Source organism: Cynocephalus volans, chromosome 4 (assembly GCF_027409185.1).
Source record: "Cynocephalus volans isolate mCynVol1 chromosome 4, mCynVol1.pri, whole genome shotgun sequence".
In the NCBI taxonomy this organism is placed as follows: domain Eukaryota; kingdom Metazoa; phylum Chordata; class Mammalia; order Dermoptera; family Cynocephalidae; genus Cynocephalus; species Cynocephalus volans.
This window is the reverse complement of record NC_084463.1, coordinates 155,512,529-155,538,738: the sequence shown is the minus strand read 5'-3', so window position 1 is coordinate 155,538,738 and position 26,210 is coordinate 155,512,529. Positions and strand designations below refer to the sequence as shown.

Genomic DNA, 26,210 nt, shown 5'->3' with positions numbered 1-26,210 from the left:
ACAAAATAAAACTTAAAAAAAAAAATTAAATGTACAAAAAGAAAAAAAAAATAGAAATGTGGAAAATAAATAAATAAATAAAGATGAAGTCGTTTCAAGCGTAAAAAAAAAAAAAAAAAAAAAAAAGTTACAGATCCAAGAATGCCAAAAGAAAAATATTTGTCTTTTCATACCCAGAGCATACTAATGATATTTATAGTTAAGACAGAACAGATTGAGTCAAATGTCCAAGTTCTAATGATTTGTGCCATGACAGAAGGGTTGAGTTTTATGAGCTCAGGTTCTCCTGAGTTCTTGGATGAAGCTCTGATTTATTCGAGATTTTAGGTTGAATATTCATGCTCTCAGAAGTACTTTTAATCAGGAGGTATTACCGATTATACAGCGTTGGGAGGTGAGGAAGTTGCCTGGAAAATAAAACAACATCAATCCTCAACAACAGTATTATCATCATCTCCCTCTCCTCCCATCCCTTCCTGTTATCATCATGATCATCTTCAAACACCTTATAAGGATTATATACATAGTTCTCACGTCAAACATCAGAAGAGAATGAAAACATTACTTTCACTTTACAGTTAAGATACCTAAAATCTGGAAAGAATTTGTGATTTATCATGCATCCTACAGCTAGAAAGTGATGTTACAAGAAAATAATTAAATGTAATTCCACCGGTATAAAAAGGTATGCTCTTACATATTAAATACACTGTTTCCTCTTGCATTTTCACATCCAAATTCTTTTCCAGTCTTCATTCCACCTCTAACATTCATATAATTTCTAACTCCAGGAACCTTTCAAATCATTAAATTTTCTTTCCAACTCCAAGAGTCAGAAACAACTTCAAACCCTAAAGTCGGGTTTGCAGACCATGCAAATTATTAATCATTCAACAAACCCACTTCTTTTGAATCACGGCAGTTTTCTTTTGTACCTTATTGTTGAGACAGAGATGACTATGCATAGTTCCAGCAAGGTGAGGTTGGGCATCAGAGACACAAGGCCCTAGGAGATATGATGCTGCATATCAAATCCAGTAGAAACATCCAGAGGGAAAAAATGTCAACAGGAAGCCAGACTCTGACATCTCCCTTCCATAAAATGGAACAAAGTGGACCATAAATTAGATTTAAGACAGAGACACACACCAACACTGTAGAAGGGACACAATCTTAACCTAAAAGCATGGAAACATGTTCCCTGAAGAGAGAGAGATGTGGTATTTCTATATCAACCCATGTGAAGTCGTCACAGGGTAAGCAACTATAAAAGCAAAATCCTGCCACTATTACAAACTTCTACCAATTGGAATAGTAAACTAAGAAGATGAGTAGGCAGTTTAGCAAAATGGACAAACATGACCCCCTCCACCACTTTATTAACAGTACCTTATGGGGATTTAGGTATCTACATTATCCCTAGAAACTAAAACACAAAGCTGATATAAACATAAAATGAAGTTGTTGCTGGACTAGAGGTCCTTCTATTTTCACTGAGGCACCTAGAAGACACAAATACATAACTTCTCTGGAGGGAAAATAGCACTAAATTCACAGAAAAGTTAGACCCAGATAAATATAAACTTAGGTAATTAAAAATATAATAAAGAAAATGAGGATACAAACTTCCGTGATAGTGATGGAAAACAGAATTAGGAGTGAGTCAGTAAATAATAGTTTATAGATCATAGATCGTCGCGGTGAAATGGACAAATTTTTTAAAAAATTAATTCATTTCTGAGTTGACCTAGAAGAGGTAGAATACCTAAACACAAACAAAAAGTAATAATAATAACTTGAGAAGGTTATTAAAGAGCTTCCTTTTCAAAATACCATACTCAAATAAATTCAAAAGTAAAGTCATTCAAACGTTAGTTATTATTTCAACATCCCGAATCACAGATAAAGTTGTAAATCTCCCAAATTTTTTTATTAAGAAAGGAGATATGAAATAAAAATCTTAAAAATTTAATCTCTCTGGGAGTTTAATAGTAGTAGTAACATTAATAGTAATTTAACATGATGTGCTAAGATTGTCTTAATTGCTTATCAAATATTAACTTATTTAATTCTTACAGCAACCCTATGAGATGTGGGTACTAATATTATCTTCATTTCAAAGATGAGAAAATTAAAACACAGAGAAGTTATCTAATTTGTGCTTCATTATACACCCAAAAGGTGGCAGAGCCCAGATTCAAGTTAAGGTAGCAAGGTACCTGATGTATTATTTTTCTGTATATTTTGGATTGTTTGAAATATTTTATAGTTGAACAAAAGTTTTTTAAATGTATGTTTGATGAAGAACCCATGTAAATGCATATGTCTGGTGACTGTGAAAACTGACAACTCTTGAATAACTGGTTATTAATTGCTGAATTTATGGAGAGACAAAGAGTCCCAACCAGTGCAATTGTAGCACAGGCATGTTCATCCCCAAGCTGATTTACATCTAAAAAAGAATAAGAATTTTCAATTAAAATATGCAGCACATACTTCATTCCCTTGGCAACAATTTATTTAAACAAATATGAATTGAATGTTGTTTACACACTCAGCAATATCCTAGATTCTCCCCCCCCACACCCCCGCATTGAGCTTACATGCTAGCAATAAGGACAAAGAAAATAAATGTACTAATAGGTAAATTATACAGTAATTTTGAAAGTGATTAAGTACTGTGAGCTAATAGAATGAAATAAGGAGAATCTGGGAACCCAAAGAGAGCAGTGGAGGTTTGTGATACTAAATAGGAATGACACTTGGGGAGAGGCACAAAAGAGCTGAGAGTGTTAGCCAAGAGGATATCCAGGGGATGTCCTTGCAGTCAAGGAAGCACTCAGTTGAAAGGCCTGAGGCCAGAGAGTTCCAGGGAAGCAAGGAGGCCAAGGTGGTTGCAGACAACACTAAGAAATGAAGACAGAAAGTCAACAGAGAGCAAAACTATTTAAAAAGGACTTTGGTTTCAACTCTGAGAAAAATACAAAGCCACTGGAAGATTTCAAGCAAAAGGGTGATATACTTAGCTTTACAGTTTAAAGAAATTGATTGCTTTGTCTTGATTGACACTGATAAAGAGAGATTCAAGGGTAGAAGCAGGAAGCCTGATTAGGAGATGCAATGGCAGACTGGATGAAGTGCTACCAGTGCAAAGATGAGAAAACATCAAACTCAGATAAAGCTTGAAGGCAGAGCTAACAGGCTTTGATGACAAATTGAATTCAAGATTGTAAAAGAAAAAAGAGCCAAGTATGTTCTGTGATTTTTGGTCTGGAACTCTGGAAGGATGGAGATCCCATCAGCTGACGTGAGGGAAGACTGTGCATGGAGAAGGTTTGAAGAGGAACCTTAGGAAATGAGTTTTGGACCTTTTAGACATCCAAGTGGAAGCAATTAGACATGCTGATCTGATGCTCAGGAGAAAGATCTGGACTGGAAATATTTATTTCAGGGTTGTGGGGATATAGATGTTAGAATGGATGAGATCACCGAAGGAATGAGTATAGTTTGAAAAGAGCAAGTGGCAAAGAACTAAACTCTAGAACACCCCAACCTTCAAAGGTCAGAGAGGAAAATAAAGAGAGAGACTGGGAAGGAAAATCAGAAGACAGGAGGAAACCCAAGCATCAAGGTGTATTGGAAGCCAAGTGAAGAATATTTTGGAAGGAGGAGTGAGCAACAAACCATGCTAAACTGTTCATAGATTGTTAAATGAGGATCAAGGATTGACTATTGTTTAGCAATGTGGAAGTTTTCAATAACAGTAGTAGAGGTAGGATAGGAAATAAAGTCTTACTGAAGCAGGTTTAATTGAAACTGGGTAGATAGGAATTGGAGACGAAGTATAGGTAACTCCTTTAAAAGAGTTTAGCTGCAGAAGTAAAAACGAATTGTGTCTGTAAGTAGCAGGGGGAAATAACATGAAGATTTTTTTCTTTTATGTTGAGAACAGTAGCTGGATGCTTATATGTTGATTAAAAAGATCTAGTAGAGAGAAACAAATGGAGTGATGCATTTGTGTGGGGAATAAAACCGGAATCTGTAATACTCAAGGAGGAGATAGATCAGCTTTAAAGAAAATCACAAAGTTCACCTATGGTAAGAGGTTAGAATGAAACATATGTTGATACAGATCTAGTCCATGGAATAAATGTTATAGTGAGGGTCTAAAAATTCTCTTCTGAAGGCTTCAGTTTTTTTCAGAATAGGAAACAAGGGTTTCAGCAGAGACTGAGGATGAGAGAAAAGGGCTTGGTGTTTGAGGACAGAATGGAATGGTGCAATAGCCATCTAGGGAGGAGGGAAAGTAAATAAATGGAGCAGGAAAGTGGAGTATAAATGGCTAGATGACTCACAAGAACACATAATAGGGACTTAATGAATTAGTACAGGAACAGAATTGCTTGCTTTCAGTTGTGGAACTAGAGGTGGGAAAAAGAATTGATCAAACTTGACAACACACAAAAATCAAGCCTTTTTCTAAGCTTCGGATTCATCAAATTTCAGAGTAACCATCCCAGGAATGTATATTTACAATCTATATGATTTTATGATACCCAAACATCTGAATGCTTTAAGAAAAGAAATTTTCATGTGGATTAAATGAAATTCAGCGTCTCAGTTAAATTCACCAACCTCTACTCTCATAGTTTTAATGAATAATTTATTTCTACTCCTATGGTCATAGAAAAAGAGGAAGAATTGCCATTTACCAGCATTCTTGTGGGTTTTCTCCCTGCTGCAACAGACAAGATCCTGTACTAATAAACTGTTTGAAAAGAAAGAAGTAAAGCAAATAAAGATGTATCAAGTCTCAACCATTTTCCTCTTGGACCATTCTTGATTAGCAACAATCTAGCAACAATCATACAAACCTCTTTCTTTAAATTCACATCCTGGAACAGAAAATTATACTTGATGTTGTTCATTATTTTATATGACTTACATTTTTAATTAGTTTAAATCTTGAGTAAATGTATCATCTTTTCATTTTGTTTTATGTCTGGTTTTTACACATTTATGTGAATGTGGATACTTTAAAAACGTATATTATATACATATAGTTAAATTTTTTATAGGTTGCAATATTTAGAACATTTTATTAACAGGTTGCAATGTTTAGAAAATTGTATTAAAGTACAAATACATAGAGTTAATTTAATATGGTTATATTTATGCTTATGTTTATATTATATATAACACTTACATATGTGTGCATATATACATATATATTATTCTCATATTCTTACTCAAGTTTCAGATGAGTGTGATTTATTGAACGAGGTGTTCTAAAAGATCTTTTACAAGTCTCAGTTTTATATATCTCCTCTAACTTTTAAATCATTACTTTGATATGCTGTTATTTCCATGACTCTAATTTTGATCAGTTGAATTTCCTCTAGATTTATGATTTTTGCAAAGCTTTCATCCTTCTTTTTGCTTCATAAATCTTTTAACCCATTACCAGGCCACTCCAAAAGAAAAAAGGAAAAGCTGCCAAAATCATAAAGAGCACAGGCTTGCTACCTAAAATTCAATCATTGAATTCTTCCTGAACATGAAGGAAAGGGCTTTGAATTTTGTTTCAAATAACAAAGAGGTTCTCACAGGTACCCCCTGAATCACTATAGCTTTGTCTGAGGCATATACACTCGGTCTTCTGATCCCAGCTACAACTTGCATTCATTCTGTAACCTTGAACAAATCACTGAGCTCCTCTTTGCCTCAGTTTCTTCTTCTGTACAACGGAAATGTGCATATCCTCATGTTAATATTGCTTACCTTATAGCTGTGTGGGGGGATAAAGTGAAATAGAATACATATAGGGCTTAGATATTTACCCAGCATACAGAAAGGACTGAAATTATTAACAATATCTAGGTTTTTTTTTATATTTTTCCATTTAATTTTAGAGACCCAAAGAGAAGGTCCTCATGGTATTTCTACCATGCTGGTGTGGAAACTGAAGGACAAGAGCTCAAATGTGTTTTCTGAAGTCACACAGTTCATAAGGATTAGTCAGAGAGATGCTTCTGGCAATGGGAATCCAATGGTCCGATTTGAATCTTAGTGGTGAAATTATCAAAGAGAGCAAAATTCAGGCTCCTTCACCATGGCTCTTCTTTAAAATTGATTTCACTTTCTGAGAAAACTCTTTCCTGACCAAACAATTGAAAAGCTTCATTATTCTCTTTTCTACAATAGGAACATTTTTTATTCAGGTAATCAGGATTCCTTAGGCAGAGCAAATGTGTACCCTAGGTTTTCTAGAAAAATTCAGTTTAACTATTCCATCAAAATGATGATACTATCTAAAAATTTCAGAATTATTTAATACAAATTACATACTTTAGACTGTACCCAGAAACAGTGTATAATCTTTTGTCAGAATATGAGATCAGATCTTGGTCAGAAAATTTTAGCTGAATTTGGAGCAATTTCCTTTTAAAGGAAACCTGAAGGTTGGTGATTTGAAAAAATAAAAATATGAATAAATTAGAGTCCAAGACTCATTATAAATTTCTTGTTTCTTCACTTGCTAATAACATGTTCTATTTATTATTTTTGACTAAACATTCCTATCATATTTTATGGTAGCATCTTTGTTTTCAACATTCAGCTTAGGACTAAACATGTGTAAATTCTCAAAGGTCTAGTACCACAATAAATAAGCACATAATAATAATAATAATAATAATAATAATAATAATAACAATACCTGACAAACATATAGTTCCTATTAGCCACTTTAAAACATTAACCATCAGGTAAGTGATAATCAAATGAAAAAGCTGAATTAATAAATTTGAAGATCACCTAGCCTCAAATCCTATTTTTTCTGACTACATTTTGACCCACATAGGGGAAACGACTCTTGATTTTCAGTCAATAATCGGCAAGCAATTTTTTTTATTGGTTATGAATATTCATGGGGTACAAAGCAAATTGCCACCACTTGTGCCTAAGACATGATGGCCAGATCCATACTGGCAACATGCCCATAACCACAAATTGTGATTATACCTCGTGTCCCCCAAATTATCTCCTCAATTATCTCTGACCTCCCTCCCATCCCCTTTTCCCCCATTCTACTTTGTATCTCTAGGTAAGTTCTCTCCCTCTGCAAGTCCAACACCACTGTGGTCTTTCTTTCCTTCCTTCTTTCTCTTTTAGCTCCCACATATGAGTGAGCACATGCGGTATTTATCCCTCTGTGCTTTGCTTATTTCACTCAACATAAGTTTCTCCAAGCTCATCCATGTTGTTGCAAATGGGAGCATTTCATTCCTTTTTATGGCAGAGGACTATTCCATGGTGTATATATACCACATTTTCCTTATCCAGTCATCCATCGATGGACTTTTAGGTTGGTTCCATGTCTTGGCTATTGTAAACAGAGCTGTGATGAACATGGGAGTGCCGGTATCCCTTTGACATGATGATTTCCATTCCTTTGGGTGTATACCCAGCAGAGGGATTGCTGGATTGTATGGAAGAACTATCTGTAGTTATTTGAGAAAACTCCATACTGTTTTCCATAGTGGTTGTACTAATTTACAGTCCCATCAACAGTGCAGGAGTGTTCCCTTCTTTCCACACCCTCACCAGCATTTGTTATTCTCTGTCTTTTTGATTATAGCCAGTCTAAGTGGGGTGAGATGATATCTCAGTGCATTTCCCTGATGACTAGTGATGCTGAGCATTCTTTCATGTACCTGTTGGCTCCAAAGCAAGGACTCTCAGGTGCACCACAAGGCAATTCACCAACACTCATTTTGTACTGAACTTTCTTAGTGTTCATAAATTTAATATACAGATATTAAGTAAATTCGTGGGACTTGTGCTCAGAAAGTGTGATTTCTTTTAATCAGAGAAAAAGAATATTTTTTTCCTTACTGCTGGTGTCCAAAATCACAAATCAAAACCACAGCATGCAATCTTCAAATAACCTGCAAGCAATACTTTAATGATGAAACACATTCCTAGCAGTGGTATCATAGAAATGATCTATGGCCAGGGGAATGTAAATACTGCACCCAAAAACACAGCACCCCATAGCAGATAGCCCACATAGAAGGTAAAGAAACGGAAGTGGCTGATGAAATGGAACTGGTATTGTGAGGAACCCAGAAAAACACCCGTAGCCAGAATCATTGCTCCATTCAGAATCTGGATGGCTTGTATTAAAAGAAAAAGGTATGATAATCGAATACTGAAGTGTACACAGAGAAGAGACCATTTTGACTTTCCTCAGAAAGGAAATGTCAGTGTTTGAAATGGTTAAAATATCAAGCCTAAATTTACTGGGCAAAAGCTTGTCCTAGGACATTTTTGTTCCACACTGTGTGCACCAGTTCCAGTAGCAACACTTCATCTTCATCTCTCCCCCACTTCTATTCATTCTCACAAACTCCTCTCATAAGTGGCAGGAGAGTAAAGGAGATGTGGTTGGTGAGGAAATGTAGCTGGTGAGACAGATCTGGTCAGAATATCTTCCCAGCATGCTTTGGGGCCATAATAGGACAAAGGTGACAGATGTCAAGCTGTATTCCAAACAGCCTTTTCCTCAATCCATTCTTTTTTATTTAACACATGGAATATGAGTTTCATAGAGCTCAACCTCCTGATATGAATGGAAAGAAGGCACAAAGGAAGAATGAAGGGACTTCAAATCCATTACTCAAGGTCTGATAGGATAATTTTTACCATGAAAGAATGCGTGTGCATTTCTATTGCCCAGGTCTACAATACATCTCAGTCTTTCTGTCTATTCATCAACGACTCAGTAATGGATAGCTCAGAAATTCTTCCTTGTGGCCATAAAAAAGGTTTTTCACATAATATTTATTTTCTTCCCTCTTAAATCTTTTTTAACTATGGCTGACTTACCTCAAGGGCTTGTAGTTCTTTCTGATAATCTTGTGATCCATCAATGGGTTGGTAAACAGAATTATTAGCCCCTTCTGGCTTTGCCTGGCTGCCTGGGGTATCACTTGCTGAAGCTGTCCCAAGCTCTGCATTATCAGCTTCCTGGGTAGCCATTTGGGTTGTCGTGGGGAAAAAAAAATCCCAAAGGCTTGATGTTTTTCCTTTTACCACTAGCTAGTAATGTTTTTGAGTACAATAGAAGGGCCCAATTCTGTCTATACATTAAAATAACTCTCCACGAATGGGGCATGAGGACAGAATAATAGAGTTAGTACAATGTTCAATTCCATTTTCCTTGGAGTAGTAGACATCCTCAGATCATTGTAGCAGCCCTGGGTACTTCACTCAACTTTGCAATGGTAAAGAGCAACTTCTTTCTCATTTTTACATGCATTGATATATGGTCCCTGCCTCTTTTTAAACCAATTGTGGGAAACAAGACATATGTTCTCTGAGCAGTGGTGTCTTATGTGAGGAAGATGGCTTTAGTCACAGTCCAGTAATAATAACAAGTATCATTTATTTAGTATTTACTACTAAGTGCCAGGCACTGTGCATTTGCTGTGAATGTATTAATATATTTAATCCTCCCAACAAGTGTATGTTGTAATATTACTATACCAACTCACACAGCTTATAAGTGATTTCACATTCTACTAAAGATATCCTACTTTAAGTTCCAACATTTTTTAAATTATTACATTATATAGCACTATATAGAAGATGTCTTTCTGAGTTGCAATATAGCCTAATAAAAAGATTTTAAGCACTATGGAAGAGCCAGACTCGAATCGACTTGGCCACTTTATAGTTGCATGACTGGGCAGAAGGAACTTTTACATCTGTAAAATGAGAATCATTTTAATTTCATATTAACATTGTAAGGGTCAACTTCGATAATGTATGACATTCTTAACCTATAAACAGTTCATAAATGTTGACTTTTAATTTATACTCTGCCTTGTGCCAAAAAGGATGTATATTTTTATATATAAGGATCACCAAACAACCACTTCAATCATAACAGCTAAAAAATATGTATCACTTAACCACAGACAGAATGCTTATATTTCTGAATGTTGAGCAATACAGCTTCCTAATGCATAGTGTCATCCAAGACAAAATGACTGCAAAATGCTTGTATGCTTTGATAACTGATGAGATGGATGGTATGAGATTACTCATAAACCCACTAAAGGCTGCTGAATTCTGACAAAACTATTTAGTATAGGATCCTAATTTTTATAAGAAATTACACAGCAGATCTACTTTTCTAGTAACTATTTTTTCTCAAAATAAACACATGCCTCTCCCTTTCAGGGTGTTTACCTTTCTAATTCTCTATTATAGGGGGCATGTGTCATACTTACTCAAGTGTGGCAACAAATCACTATGACACTAATTTAAAAGAAGGTGAGAGGAAGAAAACAGTCTAATTTCATCACACCAAGAATTGCTAGAAAAGTTCATTAAAAACTTCCCTACTAATACTGATGAAAAGTTTATCACAAATTTTTTAAAAGTTTCCTACCATTACTGATTTTCATGCTAGCATTAAGGTACATTCTCCATCCATTTAAACACTGATACATATGAAATGATGAGGAGCCCTTGCTTCCTATGTTCAACAGTGTGCATAGTATCCAAGGGTGAGAGATCAATAAAGCTTACAACAGGTTCTCTGTTAATGATGCCTAATGTAATTATGCACCAGAAGTATAAGAAGAATAGCCCAAAGCAGAATAAGCTTCTTCAAATCCATCTCCTATCTATATTGTTCATCACCTTGCAAAGCTCAGGCTTAAAATTTATCTGTTGAGAAATTTGTATATATTTTAGATGAAATAGCTAACAATCTAGGATGTATGTAATGTGGGAAATGCTGCTGCTTCATGATCAGGTAGTTACTTGCCTCATCTCCAGCCTCATCCTATACCACTCCTTATCTCAAAAGTCAGCCCAGCCTTGTTTTGTTTCTTTCCGTGTTCAGAAGTGTCAAGCCCTCAAATGTCTTCAATCCTTCCTATTCCTGAAACACACTTTCCCTCAATCTTCACATAGATAGTGTCTGCTCTTCTTCCAGACCAAATCTCAGCCCACATGTCATATGTAGGGAAAGTGAAAGTCAATGGTCAGGATCTCTTGGATGTTTGGAATCTTGCCAAGCATTTGATGTAAATATGATAACTGTGCATGTGTGCCCAGGTGTTCATTGGCTATTGTTTGATGTAGATACGTGTGAGCACCCAGGTGTTCCTGGGTTGTCTGACTCACACCCAGGTGTCATGAGTTAACAGACTTAAGTATAAAAGACAAGCAGCTCTGATCCACAGGGCTCCTGCCCCTGAGACACTGCCGGGGGTGCCACAGGGAGGCTGCTACCGCTGCTGGAGGCTGTTGCTACAAGCTGTTGCTGCAGGGCCCCTGCGATGCCCTGGGAGGCCACCACTGCTCCTGCTGGATCTGCTGCAGGTTGCTATAAACTGCTGCTGCTACTGCTGAGGAAGCTGAGGACTGAGCTCACATTGGAATGGACTTGTCAACTCTCCCAGCGGCTCCAAGGATCTTTTTCCCAATTGCCTAGCTTGTATCCTGGGATGGGGGTGGGGGTGGGGGTGGGGGTGGGGGTCTGTGACAGTCTGTACGATGGGTTTGAAGGGTCTCTGAACCCTGGCCTGACATCATACTTTCAGGATGATTTTTTTAGTCCTGGCCAAGTCTGGATGGTGCACCCCTTTTAGTTACTCTCAGATTTCCCCTGACTTCACTTCTCATACCATTTAATCAATCTCAGCTTCAATTGCCTGGATATTTCTCTGTTATCTCACTGTCTTCTCATCACTATAACTCGAGAACCTAGCTTAGTGTCTGTCATATGATGGACTCTCAACTAATACATGTTTAGTAAATACACTTTTTGTCCAGCCCAAGGTAGACATAATTTATGGAGGATAATGGAAAATATACATGTAAGCACTGGAGCTATTCATATTGAGAAACTCCAGAGAGTTGTGGAGGGAAAAAAAAATCTATTCTAACCACATTATTCAATTCTATTTTTTAAAAAACAACCGGGGGAATTGTTAGCCATCAGATAAATTATTTTCAATAAAATATAATCAATTTAGCTTAAAAATAATTAAAGAAATGTAGATTTCCTAGGAACCTACCAATTTAGATCACCTATCACGTGACAGGTGTTCTAAGTGCTTTACTCATGGTAGTTAATTTAGTTCTCACAACATCTGTATAAACGGATACCACTGTTATGATCCTTTCCATTTTACAGGTGAGGAAGCTGAGGAACGTGTCCAGGGCTACACAGCCAGCAATTTGAGAAGTGAGGGATCAGAATCTGGTAATTTGGCTCTATTTATCATTACAATATACTGTCCCTTAGAGTTTATGCTGAAAGGTACTCATTAAATCCCATACCTCAGGGATGCCCAAATTATCCCTCATTATCAGAGCTGACAGCCAAACTCAGGTGCAGCCACTTGGATTTAATATATCTAAGGGGTGGATGGTGAGGGGGAGCTGGGAGGCGTGTATCCATGCCCACATTTTTCCAAAGCAATAGCTACAATATTATGTCTACCATTTTTTTATCATGGCACCAGGGTAACAATCGCATTGTAAGGGGAAGCCACTTTCATAGCTAAACATTTCAAATCTCTACAGAGAAACCGAACAGCAAATGTAGACATCTCCAGTGGCCCACTGGGAGGCACTCTTGACAGACAGAAAAGGAAGGGGAATTTCTATGGAGAGAGAATCTATAGAGTTTACCTTGGAGGCTCCAGACTTTGGCAGACTTCTTTCCTTCAAGTCTGTCTTGCTGCCAAGGAGACACTCAGCAATGATCACTACAGTGTTTTTTTCTGGAAAACAGCAGCTTCTTCTTCCTCGGGCTTAGTGTACCTTTGCCTTACACAATGCTTTAGTGGAGTCAGTGAAACGTTCTCTTGGCTGACTGGGGGGTGTGCTAATCACATCTCCATTTGAGTCCTCTCTAGTGCATCATGCTTCCCCAAGGCTTAGTGATGACTAGGAAACAGTTCTTAGGAGTAGCTGTCTTCTGACTTTTAGATTTTGCTTAATACGTCATTGGAAGAAGAAATACAAGCAGAAAATAAGAATAGATCAGTGGGAAGGGGTTGTGGAATGGAGGTAGAACAGTTAGTTACACAGTAAAAAGAGATAGGGCCAAACAGTAAGAGTAGCTTCTGGAGGAGGGAAGATGGTCACTCAGGCACTAATTTTACATAAGGTACCAGCAACAAGGCTACGTACCTTACATGCCTGATCACATTCAATTCTTACAAGCTTAGAGAGGTTAATTACTTTGCCCCATATCATAGATATAATAATGCTAATCGTAGTTTAAGTGCATTAAATTGCTGTGTACAAGTTACTGTTTGAAATGCTTTTATATCTATAACTTGTTTCATCCTCATAATTAACTCAAGATCTAGGTACTACTATCAATCCAATTTTATGGAAGAGGAAACTACAGCATTGCAATGTTAATCATATATTTAAGGTCAGTTCACATGGCAAACAATGGGATCATGTGCAAAATCCAGGTTCTGTGCAGGGTAAATCCAGAGTCATTCCAATATGATTTTTATAATGACTTCCTCTTTCAAAAGTGTCTCATCTGGATCACAAATTATATGATGGTCCTAAATTAATAAGTGTCCTGATATAGGTGGTGGAAAGATCAGAGCCAAGTGACAGGGAATAAAGAAGTAGGTAACTGCAAGGATTCCAATCACGGTCCTTATAAAGATCAAGGGGCAGGGCCAGAGAGGAAGGCCTGGGACAGCCCCTGATCCATGGGCTGGGGGAGTCTGTGAGAGAGAAGCAGGATTCACAGCAAAGAAAGTGAGGTCCTAGTCCAGGAAACCAGAGTGTAAGTGGGGACTTCATCAAAAGAAAAAGAGGGCCTGATACCATGACTGAGGACAATTTGGGGAGTGGAGACTGTGAACATGAAGTGAGCAGGGTCTGGCAGCTAGGAAAATGTCATGCACAGGAGCGCTGCAGCCAGGGCTGGCACTTGAGCCTCAGGAGAGGCTCAGGAGGGTCTACATTTAGCAGCAAAGGAAGGGGACAAATGACAGAGAAGACCTAGAGGGACGTCAGAAGGAAAGAGCTGAAAGGACACCCTTTCTAGCCAGAGCCATTGCAAATAGAATACTGAAGAAGAAAGGAATGACAAGAAAATGTCTTAAGGGAAGGGGAGGAAGACATATGAGGAAGGAAAAGAAAAGTGGGTCCTTTCAACATGCTTGTTTTAAATTTAGAATGTAGAAAGAAAGGGCCATGAAAGGAAGTTACTTAATACTTAAACTCTAAGACTTGATTTATCTTATTTGTAAATTTAAGATCACTGCATGCACCTTAGAGAACAGTATTAAGTTGAAATAAGAGTGCATGGAATGGACTTAGTAGCTAAGATCGTCACATGGGTTCAAAATAAATAAAAATGAAAAGGCTCTTCAATTCCTTAGAGAGAGAATGATTGTGAGAAACTGCTTTTCAGGAGAAGATTCACAAATAAAAATGGAATATATTTACTGTATACGTGAGGTATTGATACATGTGTATGTTGTGAAATGATCACCACAAATCAGCTAATTAACCCATCCATCACCTCACATAGTTATCTTGTGTGTATGTGGTTAAGAATGTTTAGGATCTCCTCTCAACAAATTTCAAATATACAATTAAGTATTGTTAACTGTAGTCATCATGTTGTATATTAGATCCCCAGAACACAGGAGGGTACTTCAAAAAGTTCTTGGAAAGATTTGTATTATCTTTTAATTCTGTTTTTTCATGATCTTTTTGAAGAACCCTCATATTCATCTTTTATACCTCAATAAACCTGAGAGATGGAGTAAATTTAATTTACTTATTTTTTAAAAAGCAATGGCATAAAGAGAAATCACGATTTGTAATAGTAAAAATAAAAATATTTAAAAAAATTTAAAAAGCAAGTTAAAAGGGAAAAAAGATTTATAGAGTTGTTTTTTTTTTTTTTCCTACTTTGCACATATTATCTCCTAATTACAGGTAGAAATTGTTACAGAGAGGTTGTCTAGTTTTCAGTGCTGAAATACTATAATGAATAATCAAGTTCCAAACTCAAGTTGCTATTACCACAGGTCCATTAAGAAAAAAATAAATTAAAAAGGAAAAAAAAATTCAGAGACAAAAATAGATGAAAGGTTACCAGAAATGGAGCAGAAAGGAATAATGACAAGTTATTGCTTAATGGATAGAGTCTATGTTTAGGATGAGGAAAAAGTTTTGGAAATAGAGGTAGTACTCACGCAGCACTTTGAATGTCATCAGTTCCTCACAATTGTATATTTAAAAGTGCTTATTTGTTTTGTAAGTGAAACAAGTCAGGCACAGAAAGAGAAATACCACATGTTCTCACTTATTGGAGGGAGCTAAAAATTAATATATAAATTCACACACACACACACACACACACACACACAAACCGGGGGGGGGGGGGAAGAAGATATAACAACCACAATTATTTGAAGTTGATACAACAAGCAAACAGAAAGGACATTGTTGGGGGGGGGAGGGAGAAGGGAGGGAGGTTTTGGTGATGGGGAGCAATAATCAGCTACAATGTATATCGACAAAATAAAATTAAAAAAATAAAAAAATAAAATAAATAAAATAAATAAATAAAACAAATGTAAAAAAAAATAAATAAATAAAAAATAAAAGTGCTTAAAATGGCAATCCTTATGCTACATGTATTTCATCACAATGAAAAAAAAATGGATAAAGAAAGGTCTGGCCCAGCTCCTAACAGTGCCAGAATCAAAGGTAGTTGGCATCTGTCCTAAGTCATGTGAAAGTTAAAAGGGTCTTCAGATATGTAGATACACAAGCTGTGTTATTGCAAACCTTCAAGGCAATTCTTATATTCTTATGTCTTTGTTTGAGTCACAAAATCTATGCTTATATTTTAAGCAGACTGTTTGCTTATGAGGGGGATACTGCTGATACCTGTTATTATTCATCATTGTAATGATATTTCTGTGTAACTTTTATATAAACTAGACATTTATTGTCTTGCTCTACACCTGTTTGACCATAGCGATTCCTATTGACTTCACAGCATCAACAAATACTCAGCATGTGAGGTAATAGTCTTCCTTCTAGCACCCGGGATAGACCACCACTCAATTACAGCATTTACCTTGCTAAGCCAGGAAACACCTCAGAATCCTCCTCAAACAATCTTCCAACTAGCCGTTAACAATATATCAGAGTTGTCTCTTGCTATGAAATATATTTAACATTCCAGACCAAGGCTATACCTGGGAGAAATAGCCTCATGTAAAGAGACCTCTGGGCAGTGGCACTGAAAATATAAGAATCATCAATGAAGTACACCAGGAATCTCTCTGAATGGAGAATAGTTCCAGGGAAGTCACACAGAGAGAGATCCTTAATTCTCAGGATCCAGAAATTGACTGAAGATAACTCTGGTTTGGACTTGGGGGGTAGATGTAGAATGGGAGCCAAAAAAAGAAAACATACTTTGGGGCTGGATCTGTAGATCCATAGATTGTCTATTTCAGTAGCTGTCCCTTAGATCCCTCTCATTTTATTGAGTGGTTTTCTGTGTTCCAAGGTGGTGCCTAATTGTGGCATCACAATGAGTAGGGAAAGGGAAAATGTTTGCTTTTCTTTTCCTACAACATAGAGGAAGGAGCCCCTTCTTTTAACCCAGTGGTTCTAAAACTTTTTAGTCTCAGGAAATTTGCAGTCAAACATTCTGGGGACCTCTCGAAGAGCTTTTGTTTATATGGGTTATACCTATCAATAGCTACCATGTTAAAAATTAAAACTGAAAAATTAAAATGACAATAGTAAATGCCTATTAATATAAATAGTATATTTTTGTGAAAATTATCTAGAATAAAAAAATTAGTAAGAAAAAAGTAGTTCAAGTTGCTAATTTTCAAAAGAAAAAAAATCTTTGAATGAATTAATCAATAATTCAGCATTTATTGACAAATGCCCTATTTGACTATTTGAAAAGTAATATATTTCTCACACTGTTTGTTTTACCCCCCCAACACACAACACACACATGTCCATGTGCACACATACTAAAATTATACTATTGAGACTGTATCTATTATAAATTCTTATTTTAAAAAAACCCCAAACTGTTAAGCACCTAAGGTCTTTGACTTCGGAATGTGTTAAATGTGTTTGATTTATAGCTTAATGGTTTCTAACTTTGCCAGTTTTTAAGTCATTGCTTTGAAATCATGCCCTGCCAGAAAAGGCATTATTTACTATAATTTTAAGACTAAAAAAAAAAAGTTAAGATGGACAAGGATTGTTGTTACAGTGTCCTGAAATAGTGAGCCATCGAATAAAACTAAAAAGTAATTAGAAACTGGCCTTGATTCTCTCCTGTTTTGACCTCATGCTGTTTTTCAGATAAAGGAGGAAAAATAGAGTTGTTAGAGATCTAATTTTAGAATTCAAAGGAAGGCATTCCTTTTTTAGAGTTCCTCAGAAAACCGGAAGAATTTATCATGACATTTGTTGCAAAACAGAGAAATAGACTAGATAGAAAACACTAACACAATGGTTCTACTTTCAACTATACGGTGGAATCTTCTGGGGAGTTTATAAGACATTAGATTAGTATCTCTGGAGTGGACCAAGCATGAACATTTTTTTTTAAAAAGGTCCCAAGGTGATTCTAATGTGAAGTCAGACTGGGGAACCATTGGGTATATCTGAAAGATCTTAAAATTAGATGGTTGGAGATAAGGCAGGAAAAAACAAACACATTTCTATAAGAAAGATTATCTTTTCTATTGAGGTGAGTACTTTACTTGAGAGGAGAAAACTAAATCTTAGCTTGGAGATAAGCAGATTTCACTCACAGGCAGCAATTTCTGTAGGACTTCGTCCTGATAACTACATTCTCTGTGGTGTAAGATGGGCTTGAAGCACAATACTGCAGCTCTTTAATTTCATCTCTCTCCTATGTCTCTCTCTTGCCTTTTATCTGCATTTTCTTCCCCACCAAAGGCAACCATTGCATTCTACATATACACATTTTTAATATATATCCATGCAATTGCATTGTAGATTTCATTTTCTTCCTTTTCTTCACTCAGATCTGTTATTAGTACCCATTCCTATTTATTCTATGTAAATGTCTGGTCTGCTCTCTCCAAATGCTGCATGGTCCTTTAGTACACATCCACCACTTTTTACCTAGTCACCAACCCAGTAACAAACACCCACATGGAATCCAGCTTGATATCAGGAATCTTCTCATTCCCATGCTCTTTACGTGTGAGAATTTTTTATGTGATACATAATCAAAACCCTGATTGGTAGGCCATAGGATATGCACATAATTTACTTGACTGAGGATTGTTATATGTATATCTTAGAATGTCTGCACCACCTCTGAGCACACATACAGCACATGTGGGATCCAATATTCCCACTTACTACCACTCATGGCATCTTCTAATTCTGTGTTTTACCATAGATTTGTCCTGGGTCAATTTAACTAAGCTGGAACTCCATTTATTAGAATTCTCCTTCCTGAATAGTTATGGGGTTGGCCACATAAGAAATTTGCATGAGATTTGGAAGGCAAAAGTGAGACATTGGCCATGGTGCTCCAAAGTAGGTTTAGGGAGCAAATTGCATATGCTTTCACTGATCCGCTGGTTCACCCTGCTAACAGGGGACCATAGTTGGGCCTGTAACTTCTTCTCTCACCATAACTCCTGCTTTAGCATCTCTGAGTCTTACATATTGCCAAATTGATATCCAGACTAGAAATGGAAGTAGATGCCTATGTATATCCTAATTAGTCCTGAGTATTGATTGAACATGTATCTCTGATGTAACAGGGTGGAGGGAGCCCTGTAGTCACTCACTCGTGGGTCCCATGGGTCCTGTCTCAATCTGTTCTTAGAAAGATTAGCATCCAAAATGTACATTTAATAAGCAGTTGAATAGCCAAAGGTGCAATTCAATTCCAACACTTGATAAAGAGATCTCCCAAAATCAGATATGATTTTTGGTATATTGTATGGACAAGCTTCCTGTTTAAGGAAAAGAATGTGGCATAATGTAGATGGTGATAAATAACCACCAAACAAATTGCTCTTAAGTGGCAAGATGATTCTATGCTTAACCACCTCAATCAATCAATTATTTCGAGTGTGGAAGAATCACCAGAGAGAAAGGAGAATCTGACATCAAATTTTAGTTAAGGGAGTGGTTATTTGAATTCTAGAATATGAATTGAATTTCATTCTGGAATAATTATTCAAATATGTTATCATAGTGAATTATTTTTAGCCCTTGAATTCCCTAGGAAAGCCCACACAAATTAATGTATCTGCACATAAAGGGATTTGTCATTCCTGGGAGTTAATATGCTGAATTTTAGGTTGTGTTCAAACTTTCAACTCTAGCACATTTACAGGTCTATCTCTATTCTTACTGAGAAATAGAACATATCTTTTGGAGGGTTACATGAATTAGATCAAATCATTGTCATTGAGGACATATTGGTGAATCTGCTATATAGAACAGAAAAGAAAATTTAAATGGAAAATATGAAATTACCTAATAGTTAATATTAAGTTAACAAGCCATACTCCTATTAAATAAAATGATCTAAAAATACACCTCCATTGATCAGGGCCTTTACTGAATTAGAGTTTTCATAAATCAGATACCTAAGGAGAGATTCATACTAACATTTTTTTTTCTATTAAAAAAACATTGGTTTTCAACAAAATTTATTTTATCAGTCGCAAATTCCCACTTCTCCTTTCGGAGAGAGCCTAAACTTTGGCAAGTATTTAATAATCCTAACTCTTCTGGTGTTGTCTCAAAGTCAGCAATAAAAGGACTAGGATCCAATTTAATTTCATTATCAGTTGAAACTGGTGTAAGCCACACTGATTTCCTAAAGAAAAGAGAAACAGAAATCAGATAGGGTTGGCATACATAATACCAGGTGTTTCTGGGTCTCAACCTGGAAGTCAAATTGTTTTTACCACTGTTTAACACCAAGATCATTTTCATTACCGTGACTTAGGAGCACAGCATAGTGCCAGCATCTTGTACCTTCTGGGTAATAGTGGATTCTTTATATAGGATATGGACAGATTCTCATATAAAAAAGCTAACTATAGATAGTGTCCTTATGGTTTCTGGATCAAACAGTGAGTAGAAAGATGAATGTTCTCCGATGATTTGTAATCTCTGTGTTAGTAGAGTACCAAAGTATCCAGTAAAACAGACAGCCAAATGGATCCCAAGAAATGTAAGTAAAAACCACCAAAAGTTTAATCTGACCCAGTGTGGTAGTAGTAAAGGTCTGTGTGTGAATGTGAGTGTGTGTATACAACAGTAAAATTCATGCACTAAAAACCTAATCATATACCCTTTGTTGGCCTAGTCTTCATTTTTTTCCAGGGAAGCTAACCTGCAAATGACATAGTAATTACTATCAAAATAGCAATACCTGTTCATCACTATTAATCTGGTAGCCTACAGAAAGGCAATAGCTCTGAGGCATTAGGTTAAAACTCTACATTACTCTAAGCATCAGGTTGTATGCAGGAATGAAACTATATATGTATATGTGTTCATATGTGTGTGTGTTGGGCAGGGGGGTGATGAAAGAATCAAGGGTTGGTTTCTATTGAGGGTTCAGCTACTACCCAGAGTCCCACTAAATCCCTCAGCCCAGTTTTGTCTTATAAAAACATGTTAAAGGAAAAATCAAGAGTATTAACAAGGTGAATGTACTTAATTAATGCTACTGAACTGTACACTTAAAAATGGCTATAAATATTATCTTATGTATATTTTACCACAATAAAAAAATTCTCCTACCCCCCTAAAAAAAAAGGTACCCTGAATATGTTAAAAGATATGGCACATTGGCTCTGAGCTGTAAATTCTTCTTTTTTGATACCAACTATTTTCATATACCAAAGGACAGAATTTCTCTATGGTTTTCAAGTGGTTTCTAAGATTTGTCCCTTAGATTTATAACTAAATATTTCAGTAATGTGATTAAATGTGTAATAGGATACCACTCACTTAGCTTCAAAGTTCATGTGGGACCCTTTTGGGATTCAGTATCTTGGTTCCACAAATTTGTAAGCAAAGTGCACTTAATGATTAGGCTGATAAACCCTTCCTTTCATGCATTCTCCATGAGTTCGTATTAAAATGAAGGATTGGTTTTTCTCTCAACTCTTTAGCCACTTACTCTCATAACACAGAATTGAGCAGCAAAACATATCAGAAGAAGAGTACTATAAAGAAGAAAACATCAAAAGATAATATTGATGCTTGATTATTTTACTTACTAAAGGTAACTTTGAGTATTTAGTAACTGCTTTGTAGTTGAGTTACTATAAAATAACCCAGTTATACTAGACTGTCTATTAGAACCATTCCAACTCTGTATGTTTTATTCTAAAATAAATATTACATTTAAAAAAATTAAAAATTAAAAAGAATATTTATTAAGATATTTTTGTAAATGCTTATTTGGGGGTTGTTTGGAATTATACTTATGAGTGAGTCAGGTTATAGTCTCTAAAATCTATGCTTCTGTGGAAGCTTCTGATAACTAAAGGTGAAGATAAACTCTTCCCAAGGATTCAGGTCTGCTGAACTCACCTAGAGGCAGAACACTCCAGAGGAATTTTCTGCCGGTAACAATGTATATTCCTTGGGGTAAAGTATATCTCAGTTTGAAAAAGAAGAATATCCTCTGAAACAACCTAGGAGAGCACAAAGTTTAAGTAGGAGTTTCTAGTAACGGAGGAGGCATACACACACTTAAATAGGAAGCAAAAAACATTCAAGACCTCAAAATGGCCACTGTCACTCCATTATATATGAAGGTCTGACAATTCACTGGGACAGTGCATTTAAACTACCTGAGGAGGGCAGAATCTTAATACATTGAAGCAAACTTAAACTGCCACTTAGAGCCATCGATACAGGTCATTAATGAAAAGGCTTTCAACAGTCCTTTTGAGAAAGATGACTTGGAAGTCAAATAACAGAGTGGTTTAAGGCACAAAGCTTTGGAGGGCAATCATACCGATTTGGCACCTAAACTACCACCAACTAGCTGTGCATTCCAGGGCAAACTGTTAAAGTACCTTCTGAAGCTCCAGTTCTCTAATTTGTAAAATAAAAACAATACCTCATTCATAGGTGACTGTTATAATTTCCATTGGCCCCAAATATTTGTGTAGCATAAATACAAATTGTTCACAATTGGGAATCTATGAGAGGATAATATCCCAGGATAACAACACATTTTAAGATTTGTGCTTAGCCAAATAGCAAACAGATTTTATTCCAGTGAAAATTCACTCCCACATTGACATACATCCTCATGGAGCATGGGTAGATTTCAAATGATCTAATGTTGGATATGCTATTCCTTCCCAGAATTGGTGACCTTCCACATTAGGAGCATTAAATGAAATTTAAAACTGCTAGGTTTCAGTGAAATATAATAGTAGCATAAAGATGACTTAAAAATCAGGCCCCTAACTAGTCTGTAAATCTGTGCTCTGAGGTCCTGTACCCACAAAATGGTCCGATATTCACTGAAGAGTAAGTGAGGAACTCTGTTGTCATCTATTCATAAATTACTACTAGTAGGAGCAAAGATAGGTTAAAAAAAAAAAAAAGCAAAAAGTTTAGCACCATGCATAAAGGTGTGACAAAACATTCAGTATTTTTACAAATAATCATTATTCTCACCTTTGTCCTGATGCCACAATCATGAACAGCGTATATGAAATCATATATATATGTCTGTATCCGAGTCACAGGGCAGCCCAATCCCAAAGACAATTCATCAGCGAATATATACAGATTGCTGTTGTGTGCATATGGGCTAACCGAGACCATCACCCAGTCCATGGAACAACTTATCTTCACTGTGGAAAGGACAACATGAGAAAGCATCAGATGTGTATCTGTCTTAAGGAAGAGCCCAAAGAATATTCAGATCTGTCCTTCATGACAAATAAAAGGCATTTCTTTTTCTGGCAAGGGTAACCATGCTTAAAAGATAGCCTATAGAGGGCTTTTGTATTATTACTATTCTCTAAAATATCAGCTGAATTATGCCCCCTAATAACTAGATTTCAGTCATTGCCTCAGGGAAAAAAAATAAATCAACATGCAAAGATAAGAAAAAACATAATTGGACAGCCCCTTGCTTCCTCCTAAAGAAATGAGATTCCACAGAGGGTTATATATAGGATGACACGGAAGGAACAGAGTAAATTGCAATCCATTAGAACAGGAGCTATATTCCCAGTATACTTTTTGGGGAGGCAGAAGGAGAAAGAATAGTGTTGATATAGGAGAGTCCACATCTAGAGCAGCCGGAGTCAGAAACAATCTCAGCCTTAAGAGGAGATAGTCTGAAGAGAGAAAATCCACTATCCGAGATGGAAGTTTTATGAAAGTTTTGTTGTAAAACCCATTCTTATTCTCTATACTCAACTTCTCAGTAAGTCAATAATAATCATTATTTTTAATGGATTCATTCAGAGGAGCTGAGTCTTACCAGCATGAAAAACAATATTTATATGATTAGTGAGCAAGTGGCCACAGAGACCTTCAGCAACACTGGAGCCTGGAAGTCCTTGGCCTCTACAGAGAAATCATCATCAAGAAGGTAAGGAATGTGCGTTTGAGAAGAGGTGAGGCTGGAGAAGGCAGGTGTTCTGTATCAGTGACGGTAACCTCCAAATCACATTTTTTCATGTGTTTGAAAGATTATTCTAAGATTATCTAGAACAAATGATCAGGAAGATCCTTATGGAAGGAAAAAAGGTTCCAATAGCTGGGATTAAAGATGGATTCAAAAGTATAAATGGACATGGACAGACAGAAAGTCTATGCTTCTGACACTACTTTAATACTAATATTAGAGCCAAGTTTCAGCTTGACGTTGAGATGGTCTCTCAAATACCTGAGAAATTTGTGAGAAAGCCTGAGGATACATAGCTGCTGGATGCATTAACTGAAGAACATTCCTTGCACCCAAGCATCATGAACTACAGCTAGGGCCCGAACACCCAAGTGAGCCCATCCCAGATAAATGGAATTCACTGGTCACTGCCCTTTCTCCACATGTGCTGTTCATTCCAGTAATTTAACTGCTGCATGGTTAGCTGCGCTAATCTAGGCATTTGGAAAGATTCATCTTAGGTAAAATGGAAAGGTATCAGAAGCTATGTGTAGTCTTTGCTCATAAAAGGTTTCAGCCCAAATGAATATGTAAAAAATTCACATATTTATTCCAAGAAAAGACCCCACTTACAACAGAAGAATGTTCAAAACGAAAGAAACACAAAAAGCAACATTAAAATGCTGCCTTAGAGTTGAGGACATTTAGTCAGGCCTTGAAGCTGGAAAGCATTTGGATTCCAGGTAAAATAGAAAAGATACATTGGAATTAACCTGTACACAGCACAAACATTGATTTAGCTTTTACCTACTGGCTCTGCAGAACTGTTAATGAATTTGACAAGAGTGAAGGTCAAACCAATGTTTCTAAAAGAACAAAAGAGCCATATTATCATCAAGTGGAAATATGAGGAGTCTGGAAGCAGGAAGATCAGTTAGGATACAACCGAGTATCTTAAGATATGATACAGTCAAGTCGTGGAAATTGGCAGCGGGCTTAAAAATTAAGGAAGACTGAGACGCGGAGCCAAGGACCTCTTCATGAAGAACCTCTACAAATGAGGATCAAGATGCATGAAAGGGGCTGGCCGAATAGCTCACCTGCTTAGAGCTCGTTGTTATAACACCAAGGTCAAAGGTTCAGATCCCCATACTGGCCAGGCGCAAAAAAATAAATAAATAAATAAGACCAGAATGAAAGAGAAAGGAGGGAAAAAATCTTGAGAACTCAGACATTTAAGCAGAAAAGGGAAAAAGTGTCCTCAATATATTGACAATCCCTCTTGGTCTGAGCATATGTATTTCTCTTCTGGCAAGTTGTGATAAGATCTATCTCTGCAGGGAGGAGAGTTCCTGCAGGGAAAGCAACCATTATGAACAACCCCTTCAAGGAAGCATTCTCTAAAACTGGTCATTTACCAGCAAAGTTCTCAGCACAAGGCCAAAGAAAGGCAGCAAGAAGAATCAAGACCTCTAAAGCCATAGAGACCTTCCTCTGGGCAGGACTTCCTCACAGCAAAAAGGAAGTGGTGAGTGGCTTAAGTGATTTTATATGGCATCAAATGCTCAGCTGCCTTTATTTTCCTACTTATTAAGGTAGCCCATGGCGTGCACTTATCACAGTGTCAACCACCTAAAGGCTACGACTCTCCTGATTACCCAAACACTGAAGGTCAAAGAGGCATTATCAGGAAGAAAGTGTTATCCGATAACTGTCTGCACAGGGCCTGGTAAATCATCTGGGAGGCTGGCACGGCACGCAATATTTCCAATAAATACTAAATTGTAGATAACTTTTTATTAGATAATCATCAGTGTTGATGTTCTAAGTTTCCATTTAATATGTGAATAGCCTGAATTACACAAGGGTACTTCAAAAAGTTCATGGAAAGATTCACATTATCATTTAATTCTATTTTTTCCATGAACTTTTTGAAGTACCCTTGTACATATTTGAAATCAAAAGACTATTATTTCTTCATTTCAATGTGGTTGGCTGAAAGAATCACAGCAGAAATGATAAAGTGACTTGACCAGGAGCATAAATCCCTAGAAGGTGACTGAGGCCCAAAGGAAAACCAATTTGCTTGATATCAGGAAAATCCACAAATCCATCTCTGTTGATTCTTACTAAATTAATGTTTTAGTTACTTCAGTCCTTTCAAACCTTGTAATTATTTTATAAGACAACAGGACATTTTATATACACATATACTCATATATATAATTTTTATGTGTATAATGAATATATACTTTCCAATACTCAATTGGAATAGAAGTTCCAGCTAACTTTTTTAGTGTACTTTCTAGAACTGGTCATAATATGAGTGTAACTATATAATTCTAAAGAGAACTTGTGTCGGGCTGGGTCACAGACCCTTCAGACCTGTTATGCAGACGACCACAGACCCCTCATATGCAGGTTGCAAGCCAGGTAGTTGGAAAGATCCTGGGAGCCATTGGCAAGGTTGACATTCTTTATTTGGATGCAAGCT

General features: G+C 36.5%; 2 protein-coding genes across 2 annotated transcripts; both read right to left on the bottom strand.

Moving 5' to 3' along the window:
• Positions 1 to 268: 268 nt before the first annotated feature.
• MS4A3 (membrane spanning 4-domains A3) lies at positions 269 to 9,042 on the bottom strand. The gene is given in 9 exon segments (XM_063095143.1): positions 269 to 358; positions 360 to 407; positions 566 to 587; positions 936 to 1,006; positions 2,295 to 2,452; positions 3,308 to 3,368; positions 4,713 to 4,760; positions 8,032 to 8,177; positions 8,886 to 9,042. Coding segments are annotated over 9 exon segments (801 nt in total).
• A 648-nt stretch (positions 9,043 to 9,690) lies between these two features.
• Positions 9,691 to 25,198, bottom strand: OOSP2 (oocyte secreted protein 2). The gene is made up of 5 exons (XM_063095142.1): positions 25,135 to 25,198; positions 22,774 to 22,952; positions 21,670 to 21,773; positions 19,818 to 19,936; positions 9,691 to 9,770 (listed from the first exon to the last, which is right to left on the bottom strand). Exons 1-5 carry the CDS (start codon positions 25,196 to 25,198, stop codon positions 9,691 to 9,693), a joined length of 546 nt encoding a protein of 181 aa, XP_062951212.1.
• Between the last annotated feature and the right edge of the window lie 1,012 nt (positions 25,199 to 26,210).

What these genes read in the sequence shown, in the direction of transcription:
- OOSP2 (XM_063095142.1), bottom strand. Translation starts at nt 25,198, where the DNA reads ATGGCTTTAGAGGTCTTGATTCTTCTTGCTGCCTTTCTTTGGCCTTGT. An exon ending in TTGTGCTGAGAACTTTGCTG is followed by an intron (nt 22,953 to 25,134) that starts GTAAATGACCAG and finishes TCCTTTCCACAG; the next exon opens with TGAAGATAAGTTGTTCCATG. An exon ending in ATTGTGGCATCAGGACAAAG is followed by an intron (nt 21,774 to 22,773) that starts GTGAGAATAATG and finishes GTGCTCTCCTAG; the next exon opens with GTTGTTTCAGAGGATATTCT.